The sequence below is a fragment of the Suncus etruscus genome, chromosome 9 (genome assembly GCF_024139225.1).
Source record: "Suncus etruscus isolate mSunEtr1 chromosome 9, mSunEtr1.pri.cur, whole genome shotgun sequence".
Classification (NCBI taxonomy): domain Eukaryota; kingdom Metazoa; phylum Chordata; class Mammalia; order Eulipotyphla; family Soricidae; genus Suncus; species Suncus etruscus.
In genome coordinates this window covers 51,721,380-51,736,207 of record NC_064856.1, presented here as the reverse complement: position 1 = coordinate 51,736,207, position 14,828 = coordinate 51,721,380, and the positions used below count along the sequence as shown (strand labels likewise).

The 14,828-nt window shown below is 46.7% G+C and overlaps 1 protein-coding gene across 2 annotated transcripts; it reads left to right on the top strand.

The window, feature by feature from the left end:
• Nucleotides 1-3,696: 3,696 nt before the first annotated feature.
• LOC126018283 (folate receptor alpha-like) lies at nucleotides 3,697-14,429 on the top strand. Of its 2 annotated transcripts, none has more exons than XM_049780430.1 (4): nucleotides 3,697-3,754; nucleotides 9,496-9,656; nucleotides 13,399-13,726; nucleotides 14,049-14,429. In XM_049780430.1, the coding sequence occupies exons 2-4, from the start codon at nucleotides 9,504-9,506 to the stop codon at nucleotides 14,324-14,326; spliced, it is 759 nt and encodes a 252-aa protein (XP_049636387.1). In that variant the 5' UTR covers nucleotides 3,697-3,754; nucleotides 9,496-9,503; the 3' UTR covers nucleotides 14,327-14,429. The 2 variants fall into 2 exon arrangements, with proteins under 2 accessions (XP_049636387.1, XP_049636386.1); XM_049780429.1 differs by lacking the exon at nucleotides 3,697-3,754 and adding an exon at nucleotides 3,897-3,976.
• Nucleotides 14,430-14,828: the final 399 nt, after the last annotated feature.

The following is a 14,828-nucleotide window of genomic DNA, read 5'->3' as shown; positions in this document are numbered from 1 at the left end:
TTTCCTCACGCCCTCCCTCTCCTGCTTTCCAGCCTACCTCTATGGCAGACACTTTCTTATCTCTCATTTTTCTTCTTTTTAGCACTGTGGTTTGCAACACTGTAACTGGAAGTGTTTCACGCATATCATTTTACCTCCTTTCGACACCCAGTTTTTAATCACTATTTTGATAGTGTTCCCTCCTCGGCCAATTATCTAAAAATAACCCTCCACACGCACCCTCTGTGGCAAGCTTCCTACTTTGCACCAGTCCTCCTGGCTCTTGTTTCTGTCGCTTTAGGGTATTATTGTCATATTATGTTTTGTTTTGTTTTTTTAATATCCCACAAATGAGTGCAATTGTTGTGTCTGTCCCTATCCCCCTGATTCATTTCACTCAGCATGATATGTCTATCCATGTCTAAGCTAATTTCATGACTTCATTTTTCCTAATGACTGTAGCATTCCAGTTTTAGCTGTACCATAGTTTCTTTATTACTCATCTGTTCTCTGTCATTAGTTTGTTTGTTTTTTTTTGAGAGGGGGGTCACACCTGGCTGTGCTCAGGGGTTACTCCTAGCTCTGTACTTAGAAATCGCTCCTGGCAGGCACTAGGGACCATATGCAATGCCGGGATTCAAACCACTGTCCATTCTGAATCAGCTGCCTGCAAGGCAAACGCCCTACCACTGTGCTATCTCTTCAGACTCTGAAACTATTATGAATGCTGCAATGAACATGAGAATGCAGATACTTTTTCTGCATTTTTTTTTTTTGGACCCTATAGTATATTCCCAGGAGTGATATTTCTGGGTCATATGGGAGTTCAATTTCCACTTTTTTCACTTTTTTTTTTTTTTTTTTTAGGGAAATCTATATTATTTTTCCAAAAAGCTGACCTAGTCAACATTTCAACATTCAGGGCTAATTCTTGCTCTGTGCTTGGGTGCTGGGAATTCCAAAGATTGTGTAGGATGGAGAATTGGCTACATGCAAGCCAAGCTTCTTCCTTGCTGAACTACTGTCTTTCCAGGCTCTTTTCCTGACCAGAGGATCCTTTGCAGGTGCCTGAGACCAAACATGCCCCAAATTCTGGTGGTGGGGATTAGTTCTCGTGTCTTGTAGACTGAATGGACATCAGTTGCACTTGTAGGGTTGGTGGAATCCTAATGTCCCTACTCTGCTCACCTCAGGCACCTCCATGGGAAAGGTGATGAGATAGAAGAGGCAGAAACAGGGCCCAGAGAGATAGCACAGCGGCGTTTGCCTTGCAAGCAGCCGATCCAGGACCAAAGGTGGTTTGATTCGAATCCCGGTGTCCCATATGGTCCCCCGTGCCTGCCAGGAGCTATTTCTGAGCAGACAGCCAGGAGTAACCCCTGAGCAATGCCGGGTATGGCCCAAAAAACAAAAAACAAAAAAAAAGAGGCAGAAACAGATTTAACCCACTTGTGTCTTTTTAGGGAAGCCCTCCCTGGCGAGTTCTGACAGTGTCACAGAGGTTGTCAGAGTATCACCTGCCAGCAACCTGTAGCAGGATTATATAGCTGCATCTGGAAAAGAGTATTGGCGTGGGAACAGGTATTTGCTGACTTATCTGCTGACATAGGCTACAGATTTTCCATCAACTCTGCAAAAAGGTCAGTTGGTGTCTTTTGTGGTCAGTCCTTATGACTTAAGACACTGGCAGACCTTCTGCTATTCTGCAGTCAGACCTCATGATTTATGACATGGGCAAATGTCCTGTTATTCTTTAGCAGCTCCAACCATTATCTTGTGTCTTCAATCATGACCAGCTTTTCTTCCAGTAAAAGTGGGGACTGCCGGGGCTGGAGAGATAGCATGGAGGTAAGGCGTTTGCCTTTCATGCAAGAGGTCATCAGTTCGAATCCCAGCGTCCCATATGGTCCCCCGTGCCTGCCAGGAGCAATTTCTGAGCATGGAGCCAGGAGTAACCCCTGAGCACTGCCGGGAGTGACCCAAAAACCACAAAAAAAAAAAAAAAAAAAAAAAGTGGGGACTGCCAGACTAGCAAGACTTACAGGTGGAGAGAGCCAGTGGGTCCCTAGTAGAACTGGAGCTCTCTTGAGCTCTGGCCTCCCTTTCCTCCAGATCTGCCACAACAATAGCTCCCATTATTCTTGGATTCCAGTTAGTTCTATTCTCACCTATTGGTGAGAGGTATTCAGCTCTTGTAACTCATTGAAATACCAAGCTTCCAGGTTTTATCTGAAAGTTTGCAAGAAAGACCTGATCAAAGATGGAAAGTTAAGGGTATGTGGGCAGGCTTAAGGACAGCCTATAGTAGTTACACCTTGTATAAGCATCAGGATGTTTGCTTAAGGGCATAACAATGCAATAGTGGTCAAGCTTTATAATGTCTGCATTGCAAAAACAAAAACAAAAACAGGAATGTTTTTTGCCATGAGAGGCCAAGTTTTCTGATTTCTTCCCCATTGAGGTCACTTGTATGGCTGCTCTGGGGCCACATGTGAATTTTCCTGGACTGCACAGTTATTTCTTACTAAAATCAGTTCCTCCCTTCCCATCTACCACCATAGCTACCACTGGTCTCTCAAAAGTGAGAGAAGAAGGCTTTGGCCCTGTGCTGTGTGGGTATAGGAAAGGAATCTAATGAGATCCACTGCCTCAGAAGGGCTCTTGTGTGGAGGAGGAGAAGAGAGGGAAATGGAGAAAAACTGAGGCCTGGGAGAATTGATAATTGGGTCTTTAACATTACATGTGTAAACTGGCACTGGGTGATATCTGGGGGCTGATAAGGTTGGAGAGGTTGATTTACTCTCTCCTGGGGACCTGGGGACCCTTTGTTTTCTCCATAAGGCTGAGAAGTGGGAAGTATTACCCCTGCCCTGTCTGACATTGAAGTGGACTTATCTAAATTCTTTTTGATTTTTTTGTTTGTTTTTGGACCACACCCAAAGGCACTCAGGAGTTACTCTTGGCTCTGTGCTCAGAAATTGCTCCTGGCAGGCTTGGAGGACCATATGGGATGCAGGGGATTGAACCCTGATCTGTCCTGGGTCGGCTGTGTGCAAGACAAATGCCCTACTGCTGTGTTATGGCCCTGGCTCCCCTTTTTTTGCCTTGTCTAAATGATCAGATTATGAAGTAGATGTAAACCAGATTATTTGGGATGGGGGTGTGAAGTGAGGAGAAGAATTTGGTCCATATCTGGCAATGTGCTTAGAGGTCACTCCTAATAGTGCTTGGGGCATGATATATAATGTCAGGGAAGAAACCTGACTGGTTGCTTAACCTCTGTACTATTTCTTTGCTCTGCCCAGATTACTTATTTATACATTCATTTTATTTTTGGGGCCACACTCAGCAGCAGTCAGGGTTTACTCCTGACTGTTCTTGGGGATCCAACCAGTGTTGGATGCATGCAAGGCAAATGCCCTATGCTGTATTATTACAGTGGCCCTTGCCAACATTATTTAAAAGGATCCCAGTGATACCTGAGTTTTGGGACATTTGCACATTGGCCTATTAATCACTATTAATAGCCTCCTCTATTCTCCCAGCATCCCCCAACACACATAAACTGGGATCTGACTGGTTCCCACGTGCAATAATTAACTGCTGAGTGGCCTTCGCTCGATCCCAAGCTTCATTCCTGGGCTCCATTCCCACTGGCTGCTCTCCTGCCCCGTCTCCTAGGCCACTAAATGCAGAAGTCTCCTGGAGTTCAGCTGTAGGCCAGTAAGTGTGAGACTGCTGAGAGCCACCTCCTCAAGTAGAACAACCTCCTCAGGTATGCATGCTCTATCCCATCATAGGGCACCTGGACCTTCCTTAGGTTTGAAAAAATCTGGTAGACTGGGAGGGTCCACTTTACTCAAGGAAGAACCAGCAGGGCAGAAAATCAAAAATCTGGAGTCTGTGGGTTAGGCACAAGCCTGGCCTGCTCAAGGTTAAACTCCAAGGAATGTCATCTAGGATCTAGAGCCCAGAGATACAGGAATGAGGCAAGGGGGTAAGTTGGCAGTTGCTGCTGACAGGAAGGTGGGAGGGCTTGCAGAGTAATAAAGTATGCAGACAGAGGAAGAGAATCTTAAATTCTTACTTTAGGGTTTTTTGGGGAGCCACACCTGGCAGTCAGCCCTTACTCCTGACTTTATGCTTAGGAATCACTCCTGGTGGGGCTCAGAGGATATATGGGCAAGCACTCCCCCTCTGTTATCCCATCATAGCCTCAGAGCAAAGGTACAAGGGACAAAAGCTGAAGGACAGGGGCCAGAGAGATAGTATACAGGTTAAGGCATTTTTCCTTTCGCACAGTGATCTTGGTTTGATTCCCGGCACCTTCAGGGATCTCTCCTGAGCACAAAACAAGGAATTTGCCCTGAGCACTGAGAGGTGTGGTGAAGGTCCCCACCCAACATATAACCGAAGCTATATGTATAGCCTTGAAGGTCTTGAGACAGATCTGGGGTCCCTGTTATGTGACTTGGGCACATCCTCAATCTGTGCCCAACTGATTCCATGTTGAACTAAGCTGGCTCTTGCTTGTTGAGGCTTCCCCATGGAGGAATGAAGACTCTTCCATTTTGGCCCTTCACATGAGAAAAGCTTAAAAATACTAGCAGTTATTTTCCTCCAAGTTCAAATGTGGTAATTTATCACAATAAAACCAGATTGGGGGGCCGGCGAGGTGGCGCTAGAGGTAAGGTGTCTGCCTTGCAAGCGCTAGCCAAGGAAAGATCGCGACCACGGTTCGATCTCCCGGTGTCCCATATGGTCCCCCCAAGCCAGAAGCAATTTCTGAGCGCTTAGCCAGGAGTAACCCCTGAGCATCAAATGGGTGTGGCCTGAAAAAAAAAACAACAACCCAGATTGTTAACAGTGACCTCTGTCCAGCAAGGTCAAATGCAAGGAATGAGATTCTATTGTCCTTGGCAGCCTGTTTCAACTAGCCACAGCAGCTCAGAGTAAGGGGACCGGTTAACTCTTTTATTTTATTTTACTTTATTTTTTTTTGGTTTTTGGGTCACACCCGTTTGATGCTCAGGGGTTATTCCTGGCTAAGCGCTCAGAAATCGCCCCTGGCTTGGGGGGACCATATGGGACGCCGGGGGTGGGGGAATCGAACCTTGGTCCTTCCTTGGCTAGCGCTTGCAAGGCAGACACCTTACCTCTAGCGCCACCTCACCGGCCCCAACTCTTTTATTTTTATTTGTTTATTTATTTAGGTTTTCTGGGCCACACCCAGTGGTGCTCAGAGGTTACTCCTGGCTCTGCTCAGAAATTGCTCCTAGCAGGCTAGGGGGACCATATTTGATACCAGGAATTAAAACAGGGTCAGTCCTGGGTCAACAGTTTGTAAGGCGCCCTACTGCTGTACTGTCGCTCCAGTTCAACTTCTTTATTTTTAATTATTTTTGAATTTATTATTATTATTATTATTATTATTATTATTATTATTATTTTGGTTTTTCGGCCACACCTGGTGATGCTCAGGGGTTACTCCTGGCTATGAGCTCAGAAATTGCTCCTGGCTTGGGGGACTGTATAGGACACCGAGGGACTGAACCGTGGTCTGTCCTAGGCTAGCTCGGGCAAGGCCTTACGCCCTGCATCACTGCACGGGCCCCTATTTATTTATTTATTTATTTTGTTTTTTGGGTCACACCCAGCAGTGCTCAGGGGTTACTTCTGGCTCTACGCTCAGAAATCGCTCCTGGCAGGCTTTGGATGCCGGGATTCGAACCAATGACCTTCTGCATGAAAGGCAAATGCCTTACCTCCATGCTATCTCTCCGGCCCCATGGGCCCCTATTTTTAATTTTTATTTACTTATTTTGTTTTTTGGATCACACCCGGTGATGCTCAGGGGTTACTCCTGGCTCTGTACTCAGAAATCACTCCTGGCTCAGGGGACCATATGGGATGCTGGGAATCGAACTGGGTCCCTCCTGGGTTGGCCGCATACAAGACAAATGCCCTACCAAATACTTTACCCTCTTATCTGCTGGCCCTTCAGTAAGCACCTTTATTGTATAGCATTAAAATCAGAGTAATTTCCTATCCTGCGTGGGCACACATTTGCAGCTTGCATTGTTTAAAATATATATATATATATTTGGTTTTTGGGCCACACCTGGCGTTGCTCAGGGGTTACTCCTGGCTGTCTGCTCAGAAATAGCTCCTGGCAGGCACGGGGGGACCATATGGGACACCGGGATTTGAACCAACCACCTTTGGTCCTGGATCAGCTGCTTGCAAGGCAAACGTGGCTGTGCTATCTCTCCGGGCCCTAAAAAAATATTTTTTAACCCAGAGGACTATCTTGACTTGAGGGTTATTAAGGAGATGTTTTCTCACACTTAAGTAGGAGGTATATATGAGGGCTAAATGGGGGCAGAATGAGCTGGAATCCTATGTCCTCATCTGCTAGACTTCGTTTTTCCAAGGACCCTGATTCATAAAATTATTTGGTGTCCCCCAGTTGGTCTTGGGTTCTCAGACGTAAGCAGCAAGTTCTGTATCAAAAAAGGAATGATTTAAGTCCTAGAAATAATCAGTAAGTAAGAGAATGGATTTTTACTGGGAGAGTAAATGGAAGAATGGATGATGTAATTGGAAGAGTGAGGGGTGAGGTGTAAAGGGGGAAATTTAAATTCAGAGTTACTGGAAGCCTGGAGGGCAGGGCAGGCTGGATACCTCCTTGCTGAAGACCTCATCTAGGAGGTGCAACAAAGGACCTCCTTCTGCCCAATGGAGGGGAGGGGCTTAGAGGAGGCAGACTAAGGTTTTTTTTTGGATGCCACACCTAGCAATACCCTACCTGTTGTACTATTGATCCATAGGGGCCCCATGTTTGTTTGTTTTTAGTTTTTGGGCCACATGCAGCAATGCTTAGAGGTTACTCTCAACTCTGCACTTAGGAATCACTCCTGGTGGTGTGCAGGGGACCACAGAGGATGCTGGTGATTGAACCCAGGTTGGCAGCTTGCAAGGCAAGCACCCTGCCCACTGTGCTATCGCTCCTGCATTACAGATTAGGTTTGTTGCTCACACAGAAGCTTTAGCCATTTGTGGTTGGAGAATGGGCTTTAATGGAGGCTGATATCAAAAAAGCAGAAAAAACAACTGACTAGAAAAGAGGAGTTTTAAAATTCAGAGCAAATTTAAAATTCAGGCCCCCAAAACAAAACAAACAAACAAACAAACAAAAAAGCCAATAAATAGAAAGGATGTACATTAGCATGGGCTGGAAATCAAACTTTGAAAAGAGGAAGTGGAGTAGGATTTGATTTTTAGGAACCCAGACCTAAATGGGTAACAAAATGGTTTATACATATTCTAGAAAATTTTCAGGAAATGATGCATATCTGTGAGGTGAAAAGGTGATAATAAGTAACACTTTAGAGAATGACCTCACCCCCCAAAAAATTCCAAAAGAGCAGATCTGAGGGCTGGGGAGAATGGAGTAAGAGTAAAGCAGTAGGGTAAAGTGTAAAAGCATGTGACCTATAGGCAGATGACGAGGATTCAATTCCTGGCACCACATATGGTTCATGGGCATAGCCAGGAGTCATTCCCTAGTACAGAACCAGGAACAACCCTTGAGCATGACCAGGCATGATGCAGCAGCACTCCTCCCACCACCACCCCCCACAAAAAGCATACCTGAGAAGTAGTAGAAAGATTAAGGTGCATGTCTTGCATGTTGCAGATTTTTCGGATTTCTTGCACCACAGATAAATTTAAAGTAAACTCTCTCAGGTGGTTGGTTTTAGCAAAAGCTAACTCAAGAAAGCCTAAATTTTGATACTGTGGAATTGAAGAAAGGATAAAGTTGCAAACCCCCCCACTTTTTTTTTTTTTTTTGTGCAAAAACCCCTTTAATTATTTGATTATAAGATACCTAAAAAAGCTTGGGAAATGAATACTGAGTATTGTAGGATCAGGCATCTGGCCATGGGGTAGGGGAACAGTCGAAAAGTTCCTACCTCAGAGTCTGAATTCAGAAGTTTGGGGTATCCTGAAGGCTGATAGGAGCTGATTTCTGTGACAGGAGATTCAGGATCTCCCCAAGACCTCAGGGACTATCCTGGCAAGTTGCATATGCCTACCATGAGTCCCTGCCCTATGATTTCACTCAGGTTAATGGATCTTTGGAGAGGCCAAATATAATCAAGGGTTTGTGTGTATTGCCTGGATTCAAACCCAATATGTAATGTTATTCTGTTTTGGTTTAGTTTTGGGGTCATACCTAGTGATGCCCGGGGGTTACTCTTAGCTCTGTACTCAGGAATCACTCCTGGTGGAGCTTTGGAGACCATAATGGATTCTGGGGATTAAATCTACGTCAGCCGTGTGCAAGGCAAGGGCCTTATCCACTGCACTATCACTCTAGCCTGTGTAAAGCTTTGACTAAAAATAATTTGGCATCAAATCCACTCTGAAAATGTATGTGTCACTCTGAAAATGTATGTGTTGTTATTATAGTTTACTTTGTTCCATGAGTGGAACTATTTTTGACGATGTGAGCTTGACGTTTGAGTGCGTGTATCTATAAACCCTGTAATCTATGTAGCATAATTCATTATGAAATCCTCCAAAAACTGAATTCTGAAACATAGCTCTAAAGATTTCCAACAAGGATGACATGGCACTTTATCTGCAGTCCAATTTTAGCTTTTTCATTTCTTCTGTAGACTTTAAAATTATTTATTTAGGGGCTGGAGAGATAGCACAGCAGGTAGGGCCTTTGCCTTGCATATGGCATCCCATATGGTCCCGAGCCTACCAGGAGTAACTGGTGGTGTGGCTCATAGACCACAGAAAATAATTATTTATTTTCGTTGTGGGGGTGAGCACACCTCACAGTGTTCAGAACTGTGCACTTAAGGATCACTTAAGTGAGGGGAACCATATACCATATACCATGTGGTGCAAGAATCGAACTCAGGTCAGCCACATATCTGACCAGAGCCTCTTTTTTTGGTTTGTTTTTGGATTTTGGGCTACACTCGACAGCGTTTAGGGGTTACTCGTGGCTCTGCTCATAAGTCGCTCCTGGCAGGCTCAGAGGACCATATGGGATGCCAGGGATGGAACCGGTCTGTCCCGGATCATCTGCATGCAAGGCAAAGCCTACCGCTGTGCTATCACTAGACCAAGCCCTCCACTCTTGCTTAGCTCTCCCACCCAATTTATTTTCACTTAGGCACCAGTGATTTAAATTGCTTAATCACAAACTTCTAGGTACATCACAGTCCAACACCACACCCACTACCAGAATGTCAGTGACCTTTTAGGTTCCTTCCCTTCCAGCCAGTCCCTTTAGTCACTAGATCCTTTGATCACAGGAAGCTGGTGAGGCCTCCTGGGGTTAAGCCTGCCAATAGTGTCTGCCTCCCACTCTTCCGAGGCTCTGGAGGAAGAGCTGACCTGGTAGGGAGTGGCCTGAAGGAGACTCCTCCCATGGGCCTCTTCCCATACCTGGAGGCCCTTCCTAAGTGCCACTGACCACCGCACTTGCTTCAGCGACAGACATGGCCAGAGGGGTGACTCCACAGCTGCTATTCCTGCTTGTATGGGGGACCATGGTTCAAGCTGCGCAGCCCAGGACCGACCTTCTAAATGTCTGCATGAACTCCAAGCACCATAAGGAGAAGCCAGGCCCTGAAGACCAGCTGCACCAGCAGGTGGGTAGAGGGGTGATCAGTGGGAGGGGCTAACTCCGGAAGGAAGTGGAAGGCAGGATTTAGGGTGTCCCTCCATGCTGGAGAAGGGAAACTTCCAGAAGGCCTTCCTTTGCACAAAGACGATCAGTGATTGTTTTGTGTGTTTGTGTGTGAGACACCCAGCTATGCTCAGAGGTTATTCCTGACTACACTCAGGAATTACTCCTGGCAGTGCTCAGGAACTATCGAAATATGGAAAACTGGGGATCAAGCCCGGCTTAGATGTGTGCAGGGCAACTGTCTTCCTTGTCCTTTCTAGTCCCGAGAGCCGAGAACCAACGATTTGGCATGGAGTGTGCCCCATGCAGTGCCAGCAGCTTCTGGCTCCGTTGTTTTTCCGCATTATGCACATCAGAAAGTAGGCCACAAAGGAGTCTGGGAAATAGCCTGGAGCCCTTTTTGAGGTGGAGGTGAGGGTAATTTTTTTTGGAGGGGAGGGTCCACACCTGGCGGCACTCAGGGCTTACTCCTGGCTTTGAGCTCCTTCTGGCAGGCTCCGGGGACCTTACTGGATGCCAGGAATCGAACCCGGGTCTGCCGCATGCAAGGCTAATGCCCTACCACTGTGCTATTGCTCCTGCTCCAATGAGGGTAATTTTGGTTTCAGAGTTTATACTGGCTCTGAGCTATCCAAGGAGCAGAGAAGAGGATGCTTCTGTCAGCCCCAAATGCTCAAGGCAAGGGCAAGAGGAGCTATCAGCAGTGGTGTCAGCCCTTCCATCACTCTCTATTCTACCCCATTGCACTTGCTGTCTCCTTCCTATGACAATAATTTTTATTACTATTATTATTTTTGTTATATATATTTTTGTTTGTTTTGGGTCACACCCGGCATCACTCAGGGTGTTACTTCTGGCTCTGCGCTCAAAAATCACTCCTGGCAGGCTTGGGGGACCAGATGGGTTGCTGCAATTCAAACCACCATCCCTCCTGGATTGGCTACTTGCAAGGCAAACGCCCTACTGCTGTGCTATCTCTCCAGCCCAGTTATATATATATTTTGTTTGAAAGAGACTCCTGGCTGTGTTCAAAGCTTACATCCTGGTCTGGTTCGGGAGACCATATGTGGTACTGGTTAACTAACCTGGGAAGCCACTTCTTTTTTTTGTTTGTTTGTTTGTTTTTGTTTTTGTTTTTGTTTTTTTGGGTCACACCCGGCAGTGCTCAGGGGTTACTCCTGGCTGTCTGCTCAGAAATAGCTCCAGGCAGGCACGGGGGACATTATGGGACACCAGGATTTGAACCAACCACCTTTGGTCCTGGATGGGCTGCTTGCAAGGCAAACACCGCTGTGCTATCTCTCCGGGCCCAAAAGCTAAATACTTTTTTTTTTTTTTTTTTGGTTTTTGGGCCACACCCGGTATGCTCAGGGGTTATTTCTGGCTGTCTGCTCAGAAATAGCTCCGGGCAGGCACGGGGGACCATATGGGACACCGGGATTTGAACCAACCACCTTGGTCCTGGATCGGCTGCTTGCAAGGCAAATGCCGCTGTGCTATCTCTCCGGGCCCGGAAGCCACTTCTAAGGCAAACCATTGTATTCTCAGTTTTCATCGACAACTTTTGTTTTGAGGGACGTGTGTTTGTGTCCTGTGCTCAGGGCTTACTCCTAGCTCAGAGTTCAGGGATCATTTCTGGGTAGGGCTCAGGGGACCAAATGGGGTGCAAAGGACTGAACCTAGGTCAGCTGCATGCAAGACAAGCACTCTGACTTCTGTACTATCTCACCAACCTACATTTCTTTTTTTTTGTTTTGTTTTTTCGGGCCACACCCATTTGATGCTCAAGGGTTACTCCTGGCTAAGCACTCAGAAATTGCCCCTGGCTTGGGGGGACCATATGGGACGCGGGGATCGAACCGAGGTCCTTCCTTGGCTAGCGCTTGCAAGGCAGACACCTTACCTCTAGCGCCACCTCACTGGCCCCCAACCTACATTTCTTTATAAAAACTTTCTTAGTGTGACTTAGCTAGCAGATAGTGGTCAAAGTTCGAGTGTGTGGGGCCCTGGAGTTAACTGGAAGGGTTGGAGCAAATGTTTAGTATGCAGGAGCCACTTATGGTCCTGCAAGGTCCCTGGATGTGGCCCAGAAACCAAAGCCAAAACCCCAAATTCCAAGACCAAACCTTTCCTTTTTGTCTCTTGTGTTCATTTTGAAACACTTGAGTCCAGGACACGCCTGTGAAACAACTTGCTGGTGAGATAACTTGGGATCGTTCCAGAAACCTTGATTTAGAATTTCCTCAGATCCTTCCCTCCTTCCTTCCTTCCTTCCTTCCTTCCTTCCTTCCTTCCTTCCTTCCTTCCTTCCTTCCTTCCTTCCTTCCGTCCGTCCGTCCTCCCTTCCTTCCTCCCTTCCTTTCTTCCCTCCTTTCCCTCCTTCCTTCCTTCCTTCTCTCCCTCCTTTCTTCCTTCCTTTCCTCCTCTCCCTCCTTCCTTCCCTCCTTCTCTCCCTCCCTCCTTTCCTTTCCTTCCTTTCTTCCCTCCTTCCTTCCTTCTTTCCTACCTTCCTCCTTCCTTTCTTCCTCCCTTTCTCCTTCCTTTCTTCCTCCCTTTCTCCTCCCTTTCTTCCCTCCCTCCCTCCTTCCCTCCCTCCTTCCTTCCTTCCTTCCTTCCTTCCTTCCTTCCTTCCTTCCTTCCTTCCTTCCTTCCTTCCTTCCTCCCTCCCTCCCTCTCCCTCCCTTCTTCCTCCTTCCTTCCTTCCTTCTTCCTTCCTTCCTTCCTTCCTTCCTTCCTTCCTTCCTTCCTTCCTTCCTTCCTTCCTTCCTCCCTCCCTCCCTCCCTCCTTCCCTCCCTCCCTCCCTTCCTTCTTCCTTTCTTCACATTTGGGTCACACCTGGTGGTGCTCAGGACTTACTACGGGTTCTGCACTCAGGGATCACTCCTGGTGATGTTTGAGATCATACACAGTGCCAGGTGAACCCAGGTTGCCCATATGCAAGATAATCACCCTCCCTGCTATATTCTCTGTCCTCTCCCTACAGTACCCACTATACTATCAGTCCAGCCCCTTCTCTCCTTTTTTGCTTTGGGGTCACGCTTCTATACAAGAATTATTTTGGTTTGGTTTGATTGAGCTTGATCCTTAACACTGCAAATTTCTGCTTGTTTGTTTTGGGGCCACACCTGGTGGTGCACAGAAGTTACTCCTGGCTCTGCGCTCAGAAATTTCTCCTGGCAGGTTCAGAGGAACAAATGGGATGCTGGGAATCGAACTTGGGTCCATCCCAGGGGCTGCGTGCAAGGCAAACACCCTACCGCTGTCCTATCTCTCTGGACCCCCGCAAAATATTTTTTTAAAGTATTAAAATCTCTAATTAAAACTATTTTGGGGTTCAATTGATTTTCTCTTTTCACATGCCTAAATCTTTACCACATTTCTCATGAGGCTTAATTGCTCCATTTTATAAAGTGCTTTCCTTCTCCCTGTTTCCTACTTCTAAAAGTGATTATCCTGACACAAGCAGTCATTGTGATTTCTAAAAAAGCACCCAGGCTTGGGTTAGTAGTTGTTCAACGATGGCTTGAAATAAGTTTTGTATCTTGGGGCAAGGATGTTCTCCTGGGATCTCACTGTCTCAAGAGCCTCCCCCCACTCACAGCAGGTCCAGTCCATTGGAGATTCTATCCATATACACACACCATATCTGTACTATACTGTGTTTGTGGGATGTGGGGTTTAGTCTCTTGTCTTCCCTTTGCAGTGCAGTCCCTGGAAGCAAAACTCTTGTTGCTCCGTCAATACCAGCCAGGAAGCTCATAAGGATATTTCATACCTGTATAATTTTAATTGGGACCATTGTCCCATTAAGATGACACCAAAGTGCAAACGGCACTTCATCCAGGACACCTGCCTGTATGAGTGTTCTCCCAACCTGGGGCCCTGGATCCAGCCAGTTGACCAGAGCTGGCGCAAAGAAAGAATCCTGGATGTACCACTGTGCAAGGAAGATTGTGAGCTCTGGTGGAAGGATTGTCAAACTTCCTATACCTGCAAGAGCAACTGGCACAAGGGCTGGAACTGGACCTCAGGTGACGGTTGGGCTTGGGCCAGGGAGGGTAGGAATTAGAAGTAGAAGTGTGGGGCTCTGGTCAGTACAGATGAGGGGTCAGAGGGGCTGGAGCAGTAGGATAGTGGATAGGGAGTTTGCCTTGAACACAACTTACCTGGGTTAGGTCCCTGGCACTCCATATGGTTCCTTGCCTACTCAGGAGTGATCCTGAGAGCAGAGCTGGGAGTAAATAAACTGCTTGGTGTGGACCAAAACAAACAACAACGAAAAAAATGAGACACATGAGGTAGAACAGTGCCAGTCTAAAGTCTATTGGCTAAAGATTTTTGTTCTCCCTCCAGGCTTTAACCAGTGTCCAGTGCAAGCCGCTTGCCATCGCTTCGATTTCTATTTCCCTACCCCAGCTGACCTATGCAATGAGATTTGGAGTCACTCCTACAAGGTCAGCAATTATAGCCGAGGCAGTGGCCGCTGCATCCAGATGTGGTTTGACCCAGCCCAGGGCAACCCCAATGAAGAGGTGGCCAGGTTCTATGCTGACGCCATGAGTGGATCTGAGCTTCGTGGAGCCCCTCTTTTGCTTGGCCCCACCTTGGTGCTACTCTGGTTGTTTCTTTGAGCTCCCTGCAGTTTCCCAGACCTGGACAGCCTCTAACTCCCAGCCCTTTAGTTCTGAATACACATGTGGACCAATTATTTGAATAAACCAGAAAGCCCATGCATGTCGTGTGAATTATTGGATGGGAATGGAAATGTAAACAATTTGCATCTCAGTGCCTCTTAACTGAAGCCAGGAAGACAGACTGTTCTCAACTCTGTGATATGCTATGAACTTTGCAGATGCTCAGTGAGTCTCATGACCTTGGCCATACATTGTTTTCAATTTTGTGTTTCATGATAGGGGTAATCTAGAGGCAAATCCAGGGTTTATTTTACCATTTGAATTGTAGCCTCCCTCAGTTGAATAATCTGTCCTTTGCTTAACTTGTCATAAAACAGAAGGGAAGTGGGGCCGGAGAGATAGCATGGAGGCAAGGTGTTTGCCTTCCATGCAGAAGGATGGTGGTTCGAATTCTGGCATCCTATATGGTCCCCCAAGCCTGCCAGGAGCGATTTCTGAG

What these genes read in the sequence shown, in the direction of transcription:
- LOC126018283 (XM_049780429.1), top strand. An exon ending in AAGACCAGCTGCACCAGCAG is followed by an intron (nt 9,657 to 13,398) that starts GTGGGTAGAGGG and finishes TTCCCTTTGCAG; the next exon opens with TGCAGTCCCTGGAAGCAAAA. An exon ending in GGGCTGGAACTGGACCTCAG is followed by an intron (nt 13,727 to 14,048) that starts GTGACGGTTGGG and finishes TTCTCCCTCCAG; the next exon opens with GCTTTAACCAGTGTCCAGTG.